The following is a 23,700-nucleotide window of genomic DNA, read 5'->3' on the forward strand; positions in this document are numbered from 1 at the left end:
TTAAATGAGATCTGAAGGAAACTCTTAAAGCAAGTGATACTGGTGTTTTATCAGTGCGCAGAGCCCTGTGCTACTCACATTTTATGGGGTCCTGAGCTCACACCACCGCAGACCCCCCAGTGGGTAATTGATGCTGCCTATCACAGAAGGGGTGACTGGGAGGGTGACAGAGCACGGGGCTGTGATGCACACCCAGTGCACGAGGAGACGTGGACAGACGGCAAACGTACAGCCCTGTGGTGGACCCTCAACTCGCTCATCTGTTCTAGAATTCTCTTTCTAAGTAAGAATAGTGTGGATCAGATAGTAGCTCTCTGAAAGGTCCCTCAGGACTTAAAAAGCAATAGATTGACTTATAGATCAGAGACAATACCGGGCCTCCGTGCAACAATAAGAATTCAGGGTCCCTTTTCATTTTTTTCATGTGAACATAAGCGTAGGGCCTGTATAAGAAGGAGGCAGCCTCGTGTGGTGTTAGCTGATTACTAACCTTACCTGGAGGTTTAGTGAACAAAACTCTAACTCGTATGTTGAAGTCGTCATTAATGCAGACCTCAGGAAGCACACCAGAGTGATAGGAAACACACGTCACAGGCTTATAATCTGTTGAAACATAAGGATGTCCTTTGAAAGCCAAAAAGTGAGACTAAAATTGAACAGCTTAAATTTTCTTTCGGCTCTCACCTGCAGACCTCAACTGATGGTGCTTGAGTCCAGAAGGGTAGTTTCGGGCCCCAGTAGGTCCCCTGTGGGAGTTGTGCATTGAGTCCAGGAGGGGCCTCGCTGTGAGTCTGTGCAATGTGGAGCCTTACAAATGTCAGGTCTTGTTAAGCCCCTGGCAGGTTTGATATAAAGAATATTATTTAAAGTTACTAAAATTTGATGAAGCTTCTAAATTTAATCTGCACTATATTATGCACCAAAATTAAATTGCAGGGGAAAAAGATGTGGTTGTAATGTGTGCTTAGAAATTACTTGTCATAATTACTTTTTTTAACTCAAACAATTAGAGCATTTTTAAAATTTTCTGACATAGCCAAAAAGTTTTTATTTCTGTTATGGATTTAGTGGCTCCGAAAATGGCTTTATTTCCTTGATTTCAATGGACACTAATTGCATGGCTCTATTGTTTCTTAAAATGAATATAGACCATGATTACAGAAATACTAAAATGCGTCCCCTGGGAGGAAACCTTGTTTTATGTTGCAGCTCTGCCCGTCATCCTGCACAGGCTGGTCTGAAGCTACCTTCTCCTGGTCTGAATAAATGATGCCAATGGAAAAAGCACAAGTGCGTGCTGCATGTTGGACACATGGGAGGATGGAAGGACAGGGAGAGTCCGTTTCACGCACACACTGTTGGGGTCAAGCTGCCACACTGAGCTGGACTGAATGGCAAGGTTTCTTTGGAGGCTTAGCACGGAGTGAGAGGCAGAGACGGAAGTCGAGGAGATGGAGGGCTCTCATCGCTTTGAGAACACAAACAGTGGCAGGGCTTCTCTCGTGGGTCCTGCAGCACATCGCAGGTGGTGGGCTCGGTGTGTCTGAATTAGGAGTGCGGAGGACAGAGGAGGGGAAGGAGCACAGTTCCTCCTCTCACTGAGGGAATCAGCCTGCCCTGATAGATGGGAGCCTCCAGTGAAAAGATGCTCTCATCCTCAAGCTTTTCATCCCTATAGCCGAGATGAAGCTGGGTGTGAGAAATGTTTCAGATGGGCACTCACTTCTTAAAAGCGGGAGGTCTTTGTATGTATGTTCAGATCTGACTCAGGCTTGAGTAGAAGAAAGATGGGCAAAATTTTGCACATGTGGAAATGTGTAAAACTGGGCATTCTAAAACAATAACAGCACAGTATCCTGCATGACATTCTACCACGTCTGATAGACACAGGGCAGGTGAGACTACACCTTCCGAGTGTAACTTCTAAATGAATCTCAGGGAGAAGGTTAGAAACCCCTCCGCTCCAGAGTCGGCTTCCTTAAGAAGCAGTGGGTATGAAGGGGTTTATTAGTGCCATAAATCGCCTCTCTTGTCAGTCAAATGCTAAGAAGTGCACGATACGATACTGGCCATTTCAGTGCCAGCATATAAATCACTGAAGATTAAATTATTAGATAATTTGGAAACTTAACAGTTTGCATTTTGAGCTTCCAATTGTTTTGCTGACTTGCACTTTTCTTGGCTGTCTGGGGTTTTATTAACTGTCTTTAAGACATCTCTCACCTCCTTCCTCTTCATTTTCCAATGGGCAAATTTTCCCAGGAAGGAGAGTTGCAATACTGATGCCTGCAGTCGCTGCTCCAAAAAGATTGCTGTATTTTCATTGACATGCAGTGCATTACCATAATTGGCTTTTCTACATGATAGGAGAGAGGAAATAATAATGTCATTTTATTTACAGCCAGAGTGTCGCTTTATGAGACTTCTCCAAGTTTCTGCCATGCTGTGTAGGTCAAATGACATCTTTTGATCAGTCCTGTCCAAAGACATCAAAGCTGAGTGGCATGTAATGGAGACCTAGTGACAAACCAAATCTAGAAAAGAAATAAGACTGCCAGTTTCCCATTAAACAGCCTGCTAAACAGCACAGCTTCCCCGTGTCGGCTACGAAACCACTCTGACCACCTAAATCAGGAGAATGAAAGGAGGCTGAATTGGACATTAGTACTGCAAATGACTGTAGTGATTGCCACGACTGCCCGCCCCCCTCCCCAAAAAATCAGCAAGCAAACCATGCAAGTTACAGTGAGACTGCTCTGGGCCCATTCATTTCTCTCCTGCCACTTGCTGGGTTTCTGATCTGGTTTATTTAGGTTTGACATCAGCCAAATGGTGTAGCAGGATATCTCTGACAGGTATTCTTACTGATTTAACGGGAGGCACAACTCAGGGAAGATGGATCTTCTGAGACAGGATTTCGGAGTGGTTGTTTTCCCCTTTTCCACCCCATTCCCTTCCTTTAAGATGCCCCTTGATATGTTGTTCCTATTCACAGTCAAATCATTAGGGCCCGGAACTGATGAGGAAGTATGCTTGATTGACGAAGGTGAAGCTTACCGTGGACCACCACACACAGTGCAAGTATGGGTTTTTTTTAAAAAAGGACGTGCATTTTAAACTAGAGATTGATACACTGAGGTATTTCTGCTCTAACTCAGGAAGGTTCACCTTCCCAGGTGATTGGGCCACATGGAAATTTATATCATGTGTGTGCATTTATCTGCATCTATTGGCTTTGGGTTAAATTAGTGTCTACTCACTCTTTAATTCACGATTCCAGCCAGTAGTTATTGAACACCTACTCGTTCCAGGCACCATGATAGCTGCCAGGAGCCACGGTCCACTCAGACGCTGGTGCTCCAGGAGGCCTGGGCCGCAGGGGGTCAGATCACCAGACCCATGATCACCACCTCTCCGGCGGGAGGGTCCCAGAGGGCTGGCCAGGCGGCCGTGCCAGAGCCTGTTCTGTGGTCTGGAGGCTGTGGGGTGGGCAGAGAGGTGCCCCAATAGGTGGAGGTGGGTGGGCCTGGTTAGAAACAGATATTTTTTGGTCCCGCCCTTTTTTTATCGTGGTAAAATATACATAACATAACATAAAATTTATCATTTTTACTGTTTGTAAGTGTACAGTTCAGTCTTCAGTGGCATTAAGTACATTCACGTGCAGCCATCACCACCATCCATCTCCGGAACTTTCCATCTTCCCAAACTGAAACTCTGTCCCCATTAAACAACTTCCCTCGTTCCCCATCCCCCAGCCCCTGGCCACACCATTCTACTTTCTGTCTCTGTGACGAGCCTGGGTTGGCGTGGCTGGAAACAGACTCCAACGGGGCTTTGCAGCCATCCCGTAAGTGGCGGTTCCTGGACATGCTCTCCTCAGTCGCCTGTCATGGCTGAGACATAGGAGCACAGCTTTCAGGGAGAACTGCCCATGACCACTTTTGCTGACCTTCATGTAGATGAAGACCTGATTTTACAAACAGCGTATTCTGAAGACAGAATTCATTTGGAACTCTCGCCACTTAACAGTTGCTGGAGACGTGGCCACTGTGTGGCAGTGGGGTGGGGCACGTCGGGAACCTGGCTCTGAAACAGAGCATCTGCAGGAAGTCCCTGCTCTGTGAGTCACTGATGGTGCAGCCCGGGCAGCGCACGGAGCCCCTGTGCCTCAGTTTCCTCACTCGGAGGTGGAGAGTCATCACAGGCTTTCCCGTTATTGGGTTGGCGAGAGGTGAACACAGTTAATAAATGTAGAGCACTTAAGGTAGTGCCTTAAGGTGAAGGTTGGGTAAATGTTACCTGTTATTATTCAGTGACATTTAATCCAAAGCCTCATGCTGGTAGAGCAGATAGTCTATGGATATGAGATGTTTAGCCAAGAACAAGTAAATTATTTCTTTCAAAATAATAGTATAAGTCTTCCCGAATAAATTTCTAGTGTGCCAAGAAAAGTCATTCTCTCTATGTAGGTGGGTTGTTATCCCAGAATATATTTTATTCCTATTTGGGATTGAACTTCAATGTTGCCACAGAAAAAAAATGCTTCTGATGATCCTAGTGGGCTCCTTGCCCTTTCTACAGAGAGTGTATTCACCTGCATGTGTGTTTTTCCTTTCCGGCCACCGTAGCAGGTATTGGCGAACTGTTAGTGTCAAACATCGTTTTTTCTACACTTGGCTTTGCCAGTTTCCACTTAGGAACCCACCCCTGTAGGGTAGTTAGGTGTTTTTTAGTACATGCTTTCTTTGTACCTCTGAATATTTTCTTTCCCGTTTTTATCTCATTAATTTAAACATGCCAAGCATTTCTTTCCAAGCGGTTTCATGAACCAAAGGAGGCAGACAGAGGAGAGAGACGTGGTAACTTCGGGAGATGTCAGGAGTTGAGGGTCTGAGTTTCCTTTAGCTGGTCTCAGAGAGAAAGGCTTTCCTGTGGGAACGGTTGGAATAGAATTTGTTTTGTTTCTGAGACTCCATGAATGAATCTTTTATTTTAAAAGCTTTTCCTAGAAATGGTCGAACCTTGTACGTTCTCCAAGAATCCCACCTGCAGTCAGAGAGCTTCTAGGCATGTGGTCGCGGGGTCAGCTCAGGACGCTGCTCGCCTTGCAGGAGAAATCAAAAGAGGAACTGTCCTTACACTGACTGGGAATTGTTGTTTATGTTAAATTTCTAAAAAGGAAAGTAATGGCTTGTTTAAGGGCCCTGAGTACCCCCTCATTATGCAGCGCATCCTTCCAGCCTCTGCTTCAGATCGAAGGGAAAATTAATGAAAGAATGCTCAAGGCTCGGCCCCCCTGTGACTCCAGCCCCTCTTCCATCTTTTTAGCCAGGAGACTGTGTCTCCAGCTTAGGGATGCAAATGAAGAGTGAAATCCACTCACCTGCTGAATTCACTTCTCTGGGTGCCCCCGGGCATCCTGGGCTGCAGTCTAACTGAGCCCCGTCTCGGGAGTGCTCAAAAATGCAGCGAGATTTTGCTCCACCAAAGTGTCACCTGTCTAGGTGAGTTGTGCCAGCGTCTATCTGAAGTGACAGCCATCTTTGAGTAGCAGCGTCTTTAACTGACTTCTCTTTCATCATTCATGTTGGAAAGGTAACATTTTCGACAAGGTTGTTTCCTCCTCCCCCATTCTTGTTTCTTGCCCCTTCCGCCTCCCCTCTCCCTTGCCCACCCCCTCCCCACTCTCTTAGTGCACCTGATCAAAACATTATCACTGACAAAGGTTTCCTTCTCCAAATTAAATGAGCCCAACTAGCCTGGGAATTTCCATGAAGAAAGCAAGTGAAATGCCGATGTGCAAAGTTAATGAATCTGGTAACAGAGAGAACATTATTGAGCCTGGAGAATATGATCTAGCAGTGTTCCTTCTCCTCGCGCTTCCTGTAAAGAATGTATGGAAGTCAGTTATGTGGCGTGATTCTAACATCTGTCCTACCCCATAATGGTAATTTGTATAAGTAATGGAAACAGGTTAAATACTTCCATTCTAATGTTGCCAGCAGGGATGAAAATGAACATTTCAATGAAATCATCTCGACAGAGCAGAGCAGGGAGGGGCCCTGGCCTGATTCATCTCCACTCCCTTTGGTGATGGGAGCCCTAATGAGAATGCCTGAATGTATAGTTTATCAGATAGAAGAGGAGGAGCAAGTAAATCTCAGAGATTAGAATCACTGCAGAACTGCTCCACACGCTGCTCCGGCCTCCCATCGCAGACCTCTGCTAATAACATGCTCTTTTCATTCTGAGGGAGGGTGGAGGGAGAGAGGCGAGGAGGGGCTGGAGTCTTTTCTCCTCTCTAATGGACTGCCTGCAAGGGTTATCTTCAGCTGGTAAACCCCAGGGTGGTCTTACGATGTCTCTTAGAACTTTGTCTCGAAAACGTAAAGGGAGGGAGGAGAGCTTGCGTTTTCTTTGCTTTCCTGTAATTATAAATCATCCACTTTTAGAATGGCCTTCTCTTTGCCTAAAAAGTCACTTTACTTCCTTAGTGGTCCGTGTGAAGAAGAGCCATTTGATTTGAACTGCTAGTGCTATTTAACGTGCTTTAAAGATTGGAACTCAGTTCCTTTTCACTGTTTACCCTATAGTGTTACTCCACTTCCAGGGAGAATGCCAGGTCTTCTCATAAGAGGAATACACAGTTATGCCAAGTGTGCTATAGCATCGTTGCAAAGTCAAGTATGTTAATGTGCCTTAGTCAACATATTTTCATGCCAAAATGCTGTATTCATACATTGTATTTTCCATTATTGCTACCCTTCTCCTGTCTAGATGATATTACTTAAAATCCAAGTGAGTTAACAATGGAAACATTTAGTCAGCTAGCCTGTTATATCAAATGCCAATATCTGATTCTAAATATCTAAATTTGGGGGCATGGCGAAAGCTGAGCATCTTTTGTTGAAAGAACGTCTCTCTCAGTTTTCATCAGGATGTTTGTGGTCAGGTAGGAACAGGTACGATGCGTGCTTCATGCATTGTGTGAATGGGTATTTTGAGTACGCGGGGGTAGCTGCTAGATTTTGAGGGAGAGATTTAAAGCTGACTCTTAGAGAGCAAATCATGTTCAGGGCAGAGCCTTTCTCCTATTGTTGCTTCAGCTCCTTCGGCAAGGCACCCACACTTTTGTTCGTGTATCGGAGGAACGATGATAGCGAGGAGGAGGTGTGGAGCACTCACCTCCTATGGAGTAGAGAAGACGATGGTTCAGGAAGACATCCTCCTGTTGTGCAGAATTGCATGCAGATTAAGGTGCATGTTTAGGGGGAACACAAACCCTATTGCTCAAAGCCAGTGTGACGAAGACTTGAGGGGGTTTGGAACTTTCCTAACATTTAGCCAAATACAGCTGTCACTTCTCACCATTCTTAAAATGACTGTTGAATAGAGCAAATCTTGTTTTCTTTAAAGAAACAAAGATATTTTTTAAAATGTTGGGCTGCGATTTGAGACATATAATTTTTATCTAATTTGCCAAAGATAAGATGTTTGTACCTCATTGTATAATTACAATTTGAGATGAAAATATTTTTTCAGACAATATGTGTGTATTTACATTGCAGACCATCAGGGCACACACTGTTGGTGTCAGAATAAAGTCTAACAGGGACCGTATATGCTCCCTTATGTCCACTTGCATTAGAATGCACAGAACTCCATGTTGCTCAAGATGACAGCACATCTTTAGGGGCACATTGGCATCCAGGAGGCATGTTTTATGACAAAAAATATTAACAAGATTTAATTTTTTAGAAAAAGCGAAGTCTAACCATAAGATCCAGTTGTCTCATTTCTATTTAGAAAATGATAGGGTCTATGTAGTTTTTATTTTTTATTCACTCACATGCCCACACATACACACACTCACATGCATTTATACATGCACTCACACCCACATATGCACACACACAAACTTACACCCACCCATGTATGCACACACTCACACGCACACACACACACGCACACACTCACACGCATGCACATGGTCACACGCACACACAGGCACACACCCACACACGTGCACACACACGCACACACGCAAAACAAGCACGCACTCGCATGCACACACCCACACACATGCACACACTCACATGCACACACCCACACGCACACACTCACATGCACACACCCACACACATGCATACGTGCACGCACCCATGTTTGCACAGACACCCACACATGCACGTGAAGGCTGGCAGTCTTCTCTCTGCCTTGCAGGCGCTGGTGTGTGCTTGCTCAGATGGACTCCTCTCCGTCTGTATGGTGCTATGCACATTCTTCCGCTGATGGCAGGACACACTGTGTGTGCTCACAGTGTCACACCCCACACAGTGTGCTAGGCTCCAGAAGGGTGGGGGGAGTGATGGCAAAGCTGTTTTGACACAGGAAGAAATAGCAGAAATGATGATTTAGAGTCTTCGTTTTATTTGATGGGGAGAAATGTCATTTATTTCTATAAGTGATTGTAAAAGGAGAATTTTATACTGCAGTTACCATTTCCAAGCTTACTCATTCATCAGATTTCTAGGAGGTGGTGGTGGGTGATGGCAGGGCAGAGCTGACGACACCGAGGATGAGGGTTTTAGCAGAGAAAATGCAGCCGCGTTGAGTTGACTTTATTTTCTGTGATTCAGTGGCCTCTCTCATAACAATCTTTTAGGCTAAAAAATTGTATTCATTCACCTTGTGCAGTATATTGTTCTCATAGTTTCATCACTAGAAATAAAAATTTCTAGAAATACTATAATGTATTCTAGTACATTTGTACCCATATGAACTAAAGATTTTTAGAAAATTGTAGCTTGTAATGAAAACAAAAGATCATGACAAATAATTTCTCTACCTAAACTCGTAAGTTTTATGGATCTCTCTCTCTCTCTCTATCTCCCTCTCTCTCTGTCTAGGTAAAAGTTTTAAAAAAGCATCTAGGAAAGCAATTATGGGAATTCACTGATAATAGTAAAAACAAACCTAATTATTATGATAAGAGAATGATATTTTCTGTCATGACAGTGTGGCTGTAACTTTGATTTGGGTACCATTGTTGTTATTAAGGGGATTTTAAGAACGGCGGGTGTTATGTGACCTTGTATTAAGCTCCAATCAAGTATAGAAATAATTATGTCGTACATTTTCGCTCGTGGTGTATCACATTAGTATATAATTTCTATCTGACTGAAGCATATTTAAAGATAAATATTCTCCTCACTCTGTGTTAAAAGTTGGTCTCCTCAAGGCCTGCGGGTCTGTGGGTGTCCCTGTGCTTGCTTACATCCAAACCCTGTGGTCCCAAGAGTTACATTCCCATCTCTTTTCTTTTATCCTGTGCATTTATGAGAACATGCTACTGGATTTGGAAATGGAGACTCATTTCTGAGATGTAAGCCTGTGTGGGATTCCGAGACTATAAAGATCCCTTTCTCCTCTCACCTCTTACTTTCATGTTCTCAGACCCGTAGCAAAGGCCTACAGAAGTTCACTTTTTAGCAGTAAACTTTGTATTGAAGAATTGAGGATACAACATGTGCAGTGGTGTGAAGTTACTGGATTTGGAGACATTCACTATTGGTTCTTCATGGTGGCTCACGGGTGTGGAGTAGAGTCAGCAAGTGAGGAGGTACTTATCCTGAGTTGTGTTTCTTTACATTTGTTTCAGCCATTTGAAGAGATATTTCACGCACAGGTCTTCTCTCCTGATATCTAGGTGTCATCCGTCAGGGTGAATCTTACCCTATCTGATAGAAGTCTTTAGGTTTCTGGTGGTAGATAATACTGGGTTGGAACCTGGTGTTTTGGGCCTAGTTTGCTAATATTGGGTTTGTATACCCAGACTCCTCAGACGTCTGAGTGTGGTGTTTATCCCTCCTCACGTGTAGAGGTATAATGACTGAAAACATGCCATTTCCCCGAGCGTGGCATTGGGCGTGCGCGTCTTGGGGGTGGCTAACTTTTTAATGTGTGGAACAAGAGAACATTTGCACCGTATCTTAAACACAGTCTGGGGGTAGTGAAATAGCTGCGTGTTTTCCTAGGTTCCTGCAAGAGTTATTTACTTTTTGGTCTTCTCTCTTCATTTTAGCTTCTCTGTTAATGTCTCAAGATTCTTACATATTTTTCCTCTTCTTTTTCTTCCTGACATCACAGAAAATTGAAGAAAGCATTTGGTCTTTTTAATCTCAGCTCTAATTTGTGTCCTCCCACTTGTTAAGTTACAGTGTTGTAACGTGCAGCGAACTCTAATCATAAGATTCATACCAGGTGTGCTCATTGGACCAGTGAAAGGGGCCACGGAATGAGGCTTCTTACTTCTCACTTAACTTGCATTTGGATCCCGGGGCAGTGAGGAAAAGAGAAATTATGTTTATTTTAAGAAAGTTACCTGTGGATTCCTAATTAAAATTAGAATTGGGTAAAAATCATAGGCCATTTTATTTAGAGACTCTGCAGTTCTTAAAAATGGCTTCTATTGAGTTTTAAGAAATAACTCTGTTATAGATCAGATAGTTTAGCAAACCAGTACATTAGTGATTGGTACCAGGCAGCCAAAATTTGCCAAAATAATAGAAAAATTTTTGCTCCTATCACATCAGAGCAGAAGTGGCCTTTCAGCTTTGCTTGGCAGAGTGTCAGCCTTCCTGCAAAAAATCAGAACTTGTGTTCGTAAATTAATATAAATCCTGCTTGTATTTTAACGTGGGAAGGAATGAGCTCTGTACCTATATCTGCTTTCTCTGCATGTTTTATTTCCCAGTATATTCTATCTTTCATCAAAACCACCTGCTCTCTCTGTAAGAGAGGTGAAGTTACAAGTGATCAATTATAAATTTGGAAGAAAGTGTGTTTTTCAAGATTCTACAACGAATGGAAGCTGCACATCTATCACTTAGGTGTGCGTGAGCCCCTTTTGTGAATTGGCCCCTTGGAGTAAATGTATTTTGATATAACGGCCATCTGTTGCTGGATATCACATTTGCCAGCTTAACCCTAGTTTGATGTAGATAAACACATAATCTGGGAGGATGGTATAGTCTCACCAGGTGGCAATACAATAGTGAAGTTTGTGTTTACTGTAAGCCAGTAGCCAAGCAGGGATCAAAGACCTGTGTTTTATATTGGTCACTTTTAAATATCTTTTTCCTCATTCACAGCCAACTCTCAATTATGCATGCTAATGAGGAGAAGAGAGCTTGGCTAAACAAAGTTTCCCAACCTGATCCTTGTCATCTATTTCCACTGCCTCCCCCGTCAGGCTCCGGGAAGAGCTGCTAACCAGGAACAGGGCTCCTGCTCCGTGTGCGTTCCCACCTCTCCCTTCCTTCCTCTATTCCCTGGCAGAAGTTCCAGTGATCAGGGAAACTGCTGAGAGGCAGACGGAGGGGCCTGGATAATGCAGGAGTTAAAGAACTGGTTCCCAAGTAGTCCACTGGTCCGAATTCCCCGTGCACCCTCAATACAATGATGAAGCCCGTGATGGGACAGCATTCATCAGGAGGAGCATTCATTACTTGGTTCCTGTTGTTCCCACTTACGCTTGCGAGGCTTGAGGCTAATCAGGGGTACCTTCTGAAAGCTGTGGGAGGACGGCCCACTGGGGCGCATTTTCTAGTTCTTTCTGAGAGTCTGCAGGGAGGGCGCGAGTGGTGAGGAGGAGGGGCCCGGCAAGCACAGAGCTGGGTGTGATAATGATGAAATGCTGCCGTTTCCATGAGAGCTTCCTACAATACCCAGACATCAGTCGTTGCCATGATCGCACTGTTGGGGAAACCGAGGCCCTGAGGAATGAGAGAGTGAGTGTGGGGGGGTCACACTGTCCACAGGTGGCTGGGCTGGGACTCCTTCTTGGGTCTCCCATCAGTCTCTTCCATTTGTCTGTCCTCATGTCACGATAATGATGGGGTCTGTCCTTTGATAGGAAAGCACAACAATGGCCCCATTAGCCCGAGCCCTATAGAGACAAGCAGATGGAATGTCACCGTCACCCACCTGCCCCGGCCTCCAGGTAGGCTCCTGAGGGTACCCCTTTCTTCTCATCACCTCTGCACATCCCCAGGGTCACTCCATGCACCTTCTATGGGTGACAGATGTGGCCCTAGGGGGCGCATCTCGAAAAGCTGTTTAGCCCATTCCTCCCTGATCAGACGTGGCAGAGCCAAAGGACTCCTTCCCTGCCCAGTATGATGCCAAGTGTCCCGTTGGTCTTCTTTTCAGGCCCCACAGGGTCCAGTCTGAGAATTTCTACCTTCATGGCCCATGTCCTGCGAGACCCAACCTCGTCTCGTCCAGGCCCAAACTCTTAAAATGAAACCTGGTAGATTTTAGATCCTTCTCATGGACCGGGCCCTGGGATGCGCGTGCCCTCAGCCTGCACTCAGTTTTGGAAGGTGGGAGCTGTTGGGGGTGGCATGGGGGGTTTGGGCACTGCTTTTAAAGGACCGAGTCTGGAAGTGAGGCATGGTGGGTTGGAGTGCAGCCCTGACCCTGGGGGAGCCTCAGGAAGTGCCCAGCGCTTAGGTGGGAAAAGGTTGGGACATGAGGGGTCAGTGCTGGGTGGCTGGTCGCTAATTACCAATGCTCCTATAGTTGTTGTTATTATTACTGCAGGGGCCTTCAAACTAAGTCAGCCCTTGATGGTTCTTGGAATGGAGAGCAGAGGGGTAAGGAGAGGCTGGCTGATTGCTCACAGAATTAATCTGGAACATTCCATGGGCTCCTTCCTGCCCACTTCTGTCTATGGGGCAGTTGAGTCCTTTGCACCATTAGCAGCCACGGCCGTCCCATGGTCTGTGTCCTCATGTGGCCATGAGTGTTCCAGAGTAAGGGTGACACTGACCAGCACTTCTGCTGGAGAGCCACTGGACAGGGTGGTGGGAGAATGGGGGATGTGCTTGTAGATTCCCCGGGTCAGTGGCCCTGCTCTCTTCAAAGGCCCCTTCACCAGAGGAGGGAGCAGGAAAGCTCCTCTGGGGTCAGAAGGCATCCAGTGGTATGGCACAGGAGAGACGGGCCCCCAGCTGCCCCCCAGGTCTGTGCTTCCTCATGCCCCTTGTAAATGAGAGTTGAAAAGTTAACTCACTAAAAAAAAAGATCCAATGAGTGAAAACAACATGGTAGAATCATAAAATAGCCAAAGAACATCAACTTCCCAGGATTAATAAACTGGAAGAGTATATGATGAAAGTGTAAATCCTACAAAAGGGCGGGGGCCCCGTTGGCAGAAGGCTGAGGGATGGAGCACAAGGACCATGGAGCTGGTGGAGGGAGGGCCTCGGGAGAGGCCCTGCCCGCCCCTCTGTGGGATGGCAGCTGGACTGAGCATGTTGGAGGGCGAGGAGGGAGCCAGGGGGAGATGGGAGGTGGCCGACCTCGGGAAACTCTCCTGTCCCCTGGAATCCCTCAGACAGAAACCCTAATACCATCTGCGCCTCTCATTGTTCTCTGCCCCCCTTTATACTTTTTAACATTTAAAAAAAAATAAAAGTAACAATTAGCAGAGCCCTTCCCACATTCCTGCCCCAGGCTGGGCCCTGCCCTTCAAGGCTCCCTAACTTCCAGGGACTGGCTTGTGGCTGCCAGGCCCTCCCTGAAGGTTTGCTTTCAAAAAAAATCCACTGTTAACATTCTATTTTATTCCAGAAACGGTGTGAAATGGCTAATTCATGTCTATTGAACTGAAAACATTGAAGAAGATTTTGAAAATAGAGATATTTATCAAGAGCCACTTCACTCAACACATAACCCATGCATTCATTATCTAGGGAAAAAAAGCACTATTAACATTCTCTTAAAAGGATTTTTCCATTGTATTGTGAATACAGTTGTGTCTTCTGCTTTTTTCATTTAATGACTTTCCGCATGTCGTTAAAAAGCGTTAAAGCATACTTTTTAATGTTTGAATAATATTGCATCATAGGAATAAACCACAAATCACTTACCCCTTCTTGTTGAAGATTTAGACTGTGGCAAATTTTATATGGAATAATACTATAAAGGACATCTTTGTGTGTAAAGCTTTTTCTGTATTTCACGTCATCTTCTTAGGCTATACTTCCAAAAGTAAAACTATTGGGCCAAAGGGTATAAGCATTTAAAATTTCTCTTCTTTCGCTCTCCTTCATTGAGGTTCTCTCACTTATACACCACGCCTGGTGCCTAGGGGGTGTTCTGAATCCCTGATACAGAATGACTTTGGGTCATTAATTGATTCAGCATTTACTGGATTGAGAAGCTAATGAGACAAAGGACAGAAACTTGGTCCTGACAGGGGCAAAGTGGAAAGACCCGAACTGGGAGTCAGGTGGCCCGAGTTGGAGTCCTGTGTCCATTGTTTGATTTCTGTGTAACCTCAGGGAAGTCAGTCAGCTCCTCCAACACTCAGTTTTCTCCTCTTCAAAGTAGGAGTTTCAGTGATGCTGCCTTGAAGGGTTGTGGGGGTTAGAATGAGGCGATGAAGTGAAGTGCCCAGCCCTGTGGCAGGCGGAGCTCAGCAGCGCGAGGTGAACGCCAGTTCACAGTGTGACTAGGACAGACAGGTAAACATCTCTTAATTCTGTGGGGAATGGTGCATTCTGTGAGGGGATTAAGAGGCGTCATCACGGAGATGACATCGGAGCCTCCTCTTGAGGATAAGCAGTGCTCACTAGGCGGAGGGAGGAGGTCGAGGTGCTGCCTGTGACCAGGTGGACAGAACGATCGGGGCACCCCGAGGGCTGGACACATGGCGGGGAGGGAGGGTCCATGTGAGGATCAGCAGCTCCCGTGCAGGACATGGAACTTAAAGATTGTAACTCAGGAATTGCTTCCAGCAGAACCTCCAGGCCAGCTTGAAGGGAGGACATTGCAGGACAAGGAGAGGGAAGGGGCCCAGCCGGAAGGCTGTTCCAATGTCCAGTGTGAGGCCTTTGGGGCCCCAGTTATTGGGAGCAGGGACAGTGGTGGATAGAGGACTTGAGAATGGGGAGGCATTGAGGATAACTGCCCTGTTTCTGGCGTGGACAACTTGTTTGGGGGTAATTCAGTAACAGCTGAGTTAGGAGATTCCTGACTCAGGAGGAGGAAGTGTGCTGTCATTTGGGGAGGGGGCGGTGCTGGAGAGGGCGGAGGAAATCATCTTGTTTGCACTTGGGAGATCTGTGGACCACCCACATCATGATAGATTCGTGTCATAATAACTGGAGTGCCTTCTTTGTGCCGGACATGGGGCAGGCTCTGCAAACGGAGGGCAACACGGCCTTCCCTGACGGGGCAGGAGAGGCGTGGCCTGTCGGCTGGTTGTAGGGTGGACAGGGACCCAGTGGTCACAGGATGCACGGGAGGACTCGTGGAAGGAGTTAAGATGGGCCAGAAAGAGGCTGCAGTGGGGATAGGAAGAGCGACAAGGACCAGACAGAGGAAGCCAGCGCTCCCGCCCTGTGGACAGTGGGTCAACCTTTGCCCCTCCCAGGGGTGTGGCTGCGTCCCCTCCCACAGGGACGTTTGGAAGGCGGGCATGCTCAACCCCTCAACCCGGGACAGGGAAAGCCGGCAGGATCCCAGCCTTCCCCGCAGGGCACATTGGGTTCCCCTCCTTTCTGAAATTGTCCCCCCCGAACCCCCTCACTCGCTGCCTGCCCCCCCTGCTCCGTTCCTCCACTGGGACCTGAGCTCTGGGAGGGCAGGCAGGTTAGGGGCCCCTCCCTCTCACACCCTCACCCCCTTGAAAACAGTGGACATGGGTATCCAAGTGAGAGGATGGCTCGCTGAAACCAGCATCCTCTTAGGAAGGCTTTCTCGTGCAGGAGGCTGGGGTTTGCTCCGTGTGGTTCTGCCTGACGCCAGTAGTATTTGTTGCACTGGGGCTGTGGGGTTGTCAACGAGGTGCATGTTACCTCAACCTGGGGACTTCCTTGGTGTAGACTGTACTGTGTCAGGAGGAGGATGGGCCCGGGATGGAGCATGGTCTGATGACACTCCACTGGGACATGGACAGTGCACGCAGATGCTGACTAAATCATGTCTATGCCATTTCAGGCCCCGAGATGCCGCCTCTGAGGGGAGCACCAGTGGGTGCTAAACAAACCCTAGAGCACGACAAGTTTCCCATTTCTGTGTTTCCAGAGTTGAGATGAAAGTCATTTATTTATTCAGCACACACTGCCGGGTGCCTACTGTGAGGTAGACTCTGGGAGGCCTTGTTTTAGTCCCATGAGGGAGACAGACCAGCCACAGGCAACTATAGTATGGGGCAGACACATGCAGGCAACGGACCCTTCCCAGCTGAGCCCAAGTGGTCCAGATAAAATGTTTCCTTTAAATTAGTTTTAATTAATTGCTGGGGCATAAATCTTCCTTTCATAAAAATGGATCGACTAAGTCTATTAGGCAGCTTCCTCCAGTTGAGCCTAGTATATGGAACTGCCTGAGGGCGCACTGTGGAGTGTGCCTTGGGACAGCTTGCAGTCAGGCCAGCACCTTGTGGGACCTGTCACCTCCATCTTCAGATGAGCTCTGCCCTGCCTAGGATGCCCTGTGGCCTTAAATGTCACCATCAGAATCCACAGAGGTGGACCTTGCTTAGGTGCACTCAGGCCAGGCTGGCTTAGAGGTGGCGAGTGTGGCCAGTGCTTCTGAAGGGGGCCCTAGGGCTGAGGATCCAAGCTGTGAGCCCTCAGAACCCTGGACCCTCCTAAGTAGACCTTTAATAATTATGGACAAAATGAAAATGTGGTTGAACTTGGCAATCATTTTTTAATTTTATGAGCTTTACATTTTACAGGAGGGTCGTAAGATTATCTAGAGCATTATCCAGATGCCGACGCCTGTAGTTAAACCTGAGGTCTCACGCTATTGATTATTTTTCATGTGAGCAGCACAGTATTAACGGAACTGTAATTCCCAGCTTTGTTAGTGGACTGCTGTTCTGCATTCAGCTGTGAAACAGACGTGAACACACATGCTCAGATTGCTCGATGCCGTCACCAGATGTGGGAATGGGTCCGTGTGCAGGAATTCGGGAGGGTGCGGCTGAAAGAGCCTCTCCAAGTGACCAATTCTGTTGTCATTCACCACACGTGCGTGCGTGCGTGAGTGTGCACGTTGCTCACGGTGCCCGTGCATGCACGTGCTCAGGAGGACTTGCCTCACCTGAATCTGAACACCTCCGTGTGCAGGTGCTGATCCTCTCATGTCACTTCCCTGGCCCCGGCCTCCACTCTTCAGCAGCAAGATGTTCTGTCTCTCTTCTCAGCCATTCCTGAAAACGCCTGTGCTCTTTGCCACATTCCCTCAGGATCTGGCTCTGATAATGTGATAATGAGTGATCATATTTAATGAGACACCCCTCTCAGGTTGTATCAGTGCATTTTAATAGGGGCTTTCCGGGAAATATCTTAACCCCAAATTTCCCAAGTAGTTGATGGAACACTAGTTCAGCTAGTTGTTCCTTCAAAAAGAATAAAAAATAAATAAAAGTACATTGGTCAAATAAGTTAAGGGGTGGTGCGCGCAGTTTTCTTCGCTTGGGAGTTAACAAGACATGTCATGTATTAAAGGATCTCAAATGTCTTACGGTAAAACAGTCAGGTGTCCTCTAATGATCTAGATGCCCTCCAACCCTCATTCCTGTGACAGCTGTCAATATCCCGTAGTTTCCTCCTAGAAATGCTGCCTCCACCCAGGACGTCCTCTGCTGTGCATTGGTGGCCTGAAGGAGGCCGTCATAGCATGTGCTATTGGTCTTGATAAATTTAAAAACATTTTTATTGTGGTAAAATATTTATAACATAAAAGTACCATTTCTGAGTGGATGGTTCAGTGGCATTAAGTACATTCATATTGTTGTGCAACCATCATTATCCATCTCCAGAACTTTTTCATCTTCTCAAATTGAAACTCTGTCCCCATTAAACACTAACTCTCCATTCCCCCTCCTTCCTCCCCTGGAAACCACCACGCTACTCTCTTCTCTGTGAATTTGACTACTTACAGGTAGCTCATATAAGCAGAATCATACAATATGTGTCCTTTTATGTCTGGCCTATTTCACTCAGCATAGTGTATTGCAGGTTCATCCATGTTGTAGCAGGTGTCAGAATTACCTTCCTTTTTAAGGCTGAATAATATCGCATTGTACATATACACATACTTTGTTCACCTCCTCTTCCATCAATGGACATTTGGGTTGTTTCTGCCTTTTGGCTCTTGTGAATAATGCCGCTTTGTACAACCCGTAGCCCTTTGACACCTGTTTGGTGTCCCCACGCAGGTGACTTCTGCTCCGTCCAGGCAGGGGGCTGGTGGTATAGTGTTTTGTTCTTTTTTTTTAGTGAAGACTAGAGTATTTTTATTGCTTGTCTTGGAGGAGTGTTTTTATTTATGGAAACCATAGAACGCTGACTGTGGGGTATCTTGCCCTAAAAATTGACAGCCAGGTTCCACCAGATGGGAAGGCATGAGGGACTCATGCGTCATGTAGGAAAGGAAGAGCCTGCAGGAGGAGGTGGCAGGGCTCCCTTCTCTTCCTGCTGCAGCGACCAAACGGATGTCTTTAGGAAGGGGGCAGATACTGGCCCTTTAGCTGAGGCTTCTTCGCTGAAATCTATGCACTTAGGAGGAAGAAGTTGTCCTGGTCGACCACCAATTTCTGTTGGGTTGCAGAGCGGGTACTTGTATAAAGCGTGGGTAGCTTTGTAGCCTGGGAGCTCGGCTGAGAAACATCTTTTTAAGGCTCACCTAACTGCTGGGGAGGCCGTGTCCTTGAAGATGATTTACTTCTCCTCACTGTGTTTCATTTTTCTCTCCTAGCTTATGTTCCTGAGGAAGAATTGAAGGCAGCAGAAATAGATGAAGAAAACGTGGAGGAGGATGGACTGTCTCTGGGCATTCAGGAGGGCGACTACGTGTGCAATGAAGAGACGGAGATCAAAGAGGCCCAGAGCTGCCAGAACTCCCCGGTCAGCACTGCGACGAATCAGGATGCCGGCTACGGGTCGCCTTTCAGCGAAAACAGCGACCAGCTAGCCCATTTCAAAAGCTCTTCCTCCAGAGAAGAGAAGGAGGATCCGCAGGGTCCAGACAGCGTCTCCTACCCCCAGGACAGCTTGGCACAAATCAAGGCTGTGTATGCAAACTTATTCTCGGAGTCCTGCTGGTCCAGCTTAGCTCTGGATTTAAAGAAGTCCAGTTCGACCACCAGCAACAATGATGTCGGCCAGAAGGAGGGCTCCACCCCCGCCCCCACGCCCCCCACCAGTACCACGGGGACCACCGGGACCACGGCGAGCACCCCCAGCTCCAGCTCCGGCTCTGGCTCCAGCTCCAGCACCAGCACCAGCACCAGCACCAGTGGCAGCGGCGGCTCGGGCTATGACTGGCATCAGGCCGCCCTGGCCAAGACGCTGCAGCAGACGTCGCCCTACGGGCTGCTCCCCGAGCCCAGCCTCTTCAGCACCGTGCAGCTCTACAGGCAGAACAACAAACTCTACGGCTCTGTGTTCACCGGCGCCAGCAAGTTCCGGTGCAAAGACTGCAGCGCCGCCTACGACACGCTGGTGGAGCTGACGGTGCACATGAACGAGACGGGCCACTACCGCGACGACAACAGGGACAAGGACTCCGAGAAGACCAAGCGGTGGTCCAAGCCCAGGAAGCGCTCCCTGATGGAGATGGAAGGGAAGGAAGACGCCCAGAAAGTGCTCAAGTGCATGTACTGCGGCCACTCTTTCGAGTCGTTGCAAGACCTGAGCGTCCACATGATCAAGACAAAGCATTACCAGAAAGTGCCTCTGAAGGAGCCAGTACCAGCCATCACCAAACTGGTCCCTTCTACCAAAAAGCGAGCACTCCAGGACCTGGCGTCCCCTTGTTCTCCCGAGCCGGCAGGAATTGCTGCAGAAGCTGCGCTCAGTGAGTCGGCCAAGGATCAGAAGACCGCCAACCCGTATGTGACGCCAAACAACCGCTACGGCTACCAGAACGGTGCCAGTTACACCTGGCAGTTCGAGGCCCGTAAAGCGCAGATCCTCAAGTGCATGGAGTGCGGCAGCTCGCATGACACCTTGCAGCAGCTCACCGCCCACATGATGGTCACTGGCCACTTCTTGAAAGTGACCACCTCTGCCTCCAAGAAAGGGAAGCAGCTGGTGCTGGACCCCGTGGTGGAAGAGAAGATCCAGTCCATACCTTTGCCCCCCACCACGCACACCCGGCTCCCCGCCTCCCACATCAAAAAGCAGCCTGACTCTCCTTCGGGGTCCACGACCTCGGAAGAGAAGAAGGATCCAGAGAAGGAGAAGGCACCGGTGGCCAGTGATGCAGAGAAGAAGATCAAGGAGGAGAGTGAGGATGCCTCCGAGAAGTTTGAGCCCACCACCCTCTATCAGTACCTCCGTGAGGAGGACCTGGACGACAGCCCCAAGGGGGGGGTGGACATTCTGAAGTCCCTGGAGAACACGGTCTCCACTGCCATCAGCAAAGCCCAGAATGGCGCACCCTCGTGGGGTGGCTACCCCAGCATCCATGCAGCCTACCAGCTCCCTGGCACCGTGAAGCCGCTGCCGGCTGTGCAGAGTGTGCAGATGCAGCCATCCTATGCCAGCAGTGTGAAGTCCCTGTCCTCAGAGCACAACGCGCTCCTGCACTCTCCAGGGAGCCTCACACCGCCGCCCCACAAGAGCAATGTGTCGGCCATGGAGGAGCTGGTGGAGAAGGTCACCGGCAAGGTCAGCGTGAAGAAGGAGGAGAGGCCTGCAGAGAAGGAGAAGGGCTCCCCGGCCAAGGCTGTGTCCCCCGTGGCCAAAGAGAATAAGGATTTCCCTAGAACGGAGGAAATCAGTGGCAAACCACAGCAGAAGAAGGGCCCTGACGTGGAGGTGGGGAAGGCCAAAAGGGAGGGCGCGGTGGACGCCCACACCCCAAATGGCACTGAGCCTCTCAAAGCCAAAGTCACCAATGGCTGCAATACCCTGGGGATCATCACGGACCACTCGCCGGAGCCCTCCTTCATCAGCCCGCTGAGCGCGTTGCAGTCCATCATGAACACCCACTTAGGCAAAGTGTCGAAGCCCGTGAGCCCCTCGCTGGACCCGCTGGCCATGCTGTACAAAATCAGCAACAGCATGCTAGACAATCCCGTCTACCCCGCCACCCCCGTCAAGCAGGCCGACGCCATCGACCGCTACTATTACGAGAACAGCGACCAGCCCATCGACCTGACCAAGTCCAAAAGCAAGCCCCTGGTGTCCGGCGCGGCCGACGCCGTCTCGTCGCCTCTCCGGGAGAGCGCCCTCATGGACATCTCGGACATGGTCAAAAACCTCACGGGCCGGCTGACCCCCAAGTCCTCCACGCCCTCCACGGTGTCGGAGAAGTCGGACGCCGACGGCAGCAGCTTTGAGGAGGCCCTGGATGAGCTGTCACCTGTTCACAAGAGGAAGGGCCGACAGTCCAACTGGAACCCCCAGCACCTGCTCATCCTGCAGGCACAGTTCGCCTCGAGCCTGCGGGAGACCCCAGAAGGTAAGTACATCATGTCGGACCTGGGCCCTCAGGAGCGGGTGCACATCTCCAAGTTTACCGGGCTCTCCATGACCACCATCAGCCACTGGCTGGCCAACGTGAAGTACCAGCTGAGGAGGACCGGGGGGACGAAGTTCCTGAAGAACCTGGACACGGGGCATCCTGTTTTCTTCTGCAACGATTGTGCCTCTCAGTTCAGAACTGCCTCCACGTACATAAATCATCTAGAGACACATTTAGGCTTCAGCTTGAAGGATCTCTCCAAGCTGCCACTAAATCAGATTCAAGAACAGCAGAATGTTTCAAAGGTCCTGGCTAACAAAGCTCTGGGCCCCGTGGGGGCCACCGAGGACGACCTGGGCTCCACATTCCAGTGTAAGCTCTGCAACCGGACCTTTGCGAGCAAGCACGCGGTGAAACTGCACCTTAGTAAGACCCACGGCAAGTCCCCGGAGGACCACCTGATCTATGTGACAGAATTGGAAAAACAGTAGCGTCCAGGTACGCAAGGGACCCCGGCACATTGCACTAACCACGTCCTACTGCACTAGGCCTGGCCTGAGCCTCCGAAATCAGCCTTTCCTTGGTTGCCGAACTGCCTGTCTGGACCTTGGTTTTTCTTACGCATATTTTGTAGTTATATTTATATGCTCTTTGTCCGATTGTGCATGTTATTTTTCTTTTTCCGTGAGTCAAAGTCTGACCTTTATTTTCAACATCTGTTCTTGATGTTAAGCTATCTTTTGTAGGAAATAGTGGGGCACACGACTGGGAGACATTTATTTAGCAAGAAAGAGAGACACAAATAACAATGACAAAAAGACATCCTAAAATTACAAAGTTGCCATGACAATAAAGGTCATAGAACCTAGTAGTGTTGAATTTAACACTTTGAGGACTGTAATCGCATTTCTGTGCCTTTCACTCAAAAAAAAAAAAAAAAGGAAATAAAGGCTTAAAGGCATTTCATTCAGATCAAAAGCTGTGTCAGACACAAAACTTATTTAATAATTAAAAAATGAGCTTTTATATGCAGAACTGGTTTGTGAAGGAAACATGCATGCAGCTGTTGGAAGACAGAAAGTTGTCTAGGACTCGCGGGGTTAGGAAGCCACAACTTTACACGTTTAAAACAAAAAGCAAAACAAAAAAACCCAACAACAACAAACACCCCATTTGCCACTATGCCCAAACCCTCTGGATGCTGAAAAATGCCACTTTTGGCAAAAAAAAAAAGTATGCAAGCTATTATTTAAAAATGTGTAAAAATGCTATTTCCTTTTTCCTGTAAAATACTGCGGTTTATAGTTATTTACAAATGTAAGCTTTGGTACAAGCTGACCTTTCTATAGCGTGCTGCATTGGTAAATGAAAAAAAATCGGGCACACGTCGGAGTCCTTTCCTTGTAAATTGCCAGCATCAGCTTAAAAACTCCTACATGTTACATATCGTACCATTTTAATCTATTCAACTTTCTTTGTACCTTCTGGCTGTATGCTTTCTCTTTTAACTTTTTATATTGTCATTTTATATTAAATTTCTGTGTACATAATGTAAAACCACAATTTTTGAATAAAATTTAGTTCCTGCAGCTTGATTTAAATAGAGAAATTTTACTGGCACCTGCATCTTTCCAGATGCATGTATATCAGACAAAAATAAATAAATGAAACAAAGCAAGCAATGCACTATTAATTATACGTTTTGATGTTCTATCATTAATATTGTACAGTACGTTTTGGTTCACACAATTAAATCCACTGTTTTCTCAAATGTAAAATAAACCCACGTGCAGTTCTTGATTTACGTAGATTGTCACGTCGTCATTATTTTGCCTTTGAGATGTTATTTCAGCAACAAGAGGTATTGCTGATGCAATCAACCAACAAAAATTCTATTCAGAGCCATCATCTCATGATTTGTGTGCTGACATGCTTCATTCAAATGATAAGTATTGCATTTTTAAGAATGATAATTAAAATTTTTAACTCCACTGGGTGCCATGGATTGCTGAGCGTAGCCATTGAGTGACGGCTGTTCTGTACATAGAGGGACCGAGGTGCTTCCTTCCCAGAATCCTCATGGACTATTTTAAAATGTGTACAATCAGCCGTTGTGTGCACCCGGGGAGTTAGTGATGCAGGTAGGAGGGTAGGTCTTGCTCCAGCAGCAAAGACCCCGGGGGCCTCAGAACCGGGTCT

At 47.5% G+C, this 23,700-nt stretch overlaps 1 protein-coding gene across 1 annotated transcript in view; it reads left to right on the forward strand.

Moving 5' to 3' along the window:
- The window catches only part of TSHZ1 (teashirt zinc finger homeobox 1), a 76,195-nt gene extending 52,890 nt beyond the window's left edge, over positions 1-23,305 (forward strand). Inside the window, exon 2 of the mRNA XM_087439343.1 lies at positions 18,787-23,305. Within this exon, the coding sequence (XP_087295469.1) occupies positions 18,787-21,992 (3,206 nt within the window). The 3' untranslated portion in view covers positions 21,993-23,305. The remainder of the gene's footprint in view (positions 1-18,786) is intronic.
- Positions 23,306-23,700: the final 395 nt, after the last annotated feature.

Source organism: Ceratotherium simum, chromosome 14 (assembly GCF_057802395.1).
Source record: "Ceratotherium simum simum isolate JZ-2026a chromosome 14, ASM5780239v1, whole genome shotgun sequence".
NCBI lineage: Eukaryota > Metazoa > Chordata > Mammalia > Perissodactyla > Rhinocerotidae > Ceratotherium > Ceratotherium simum.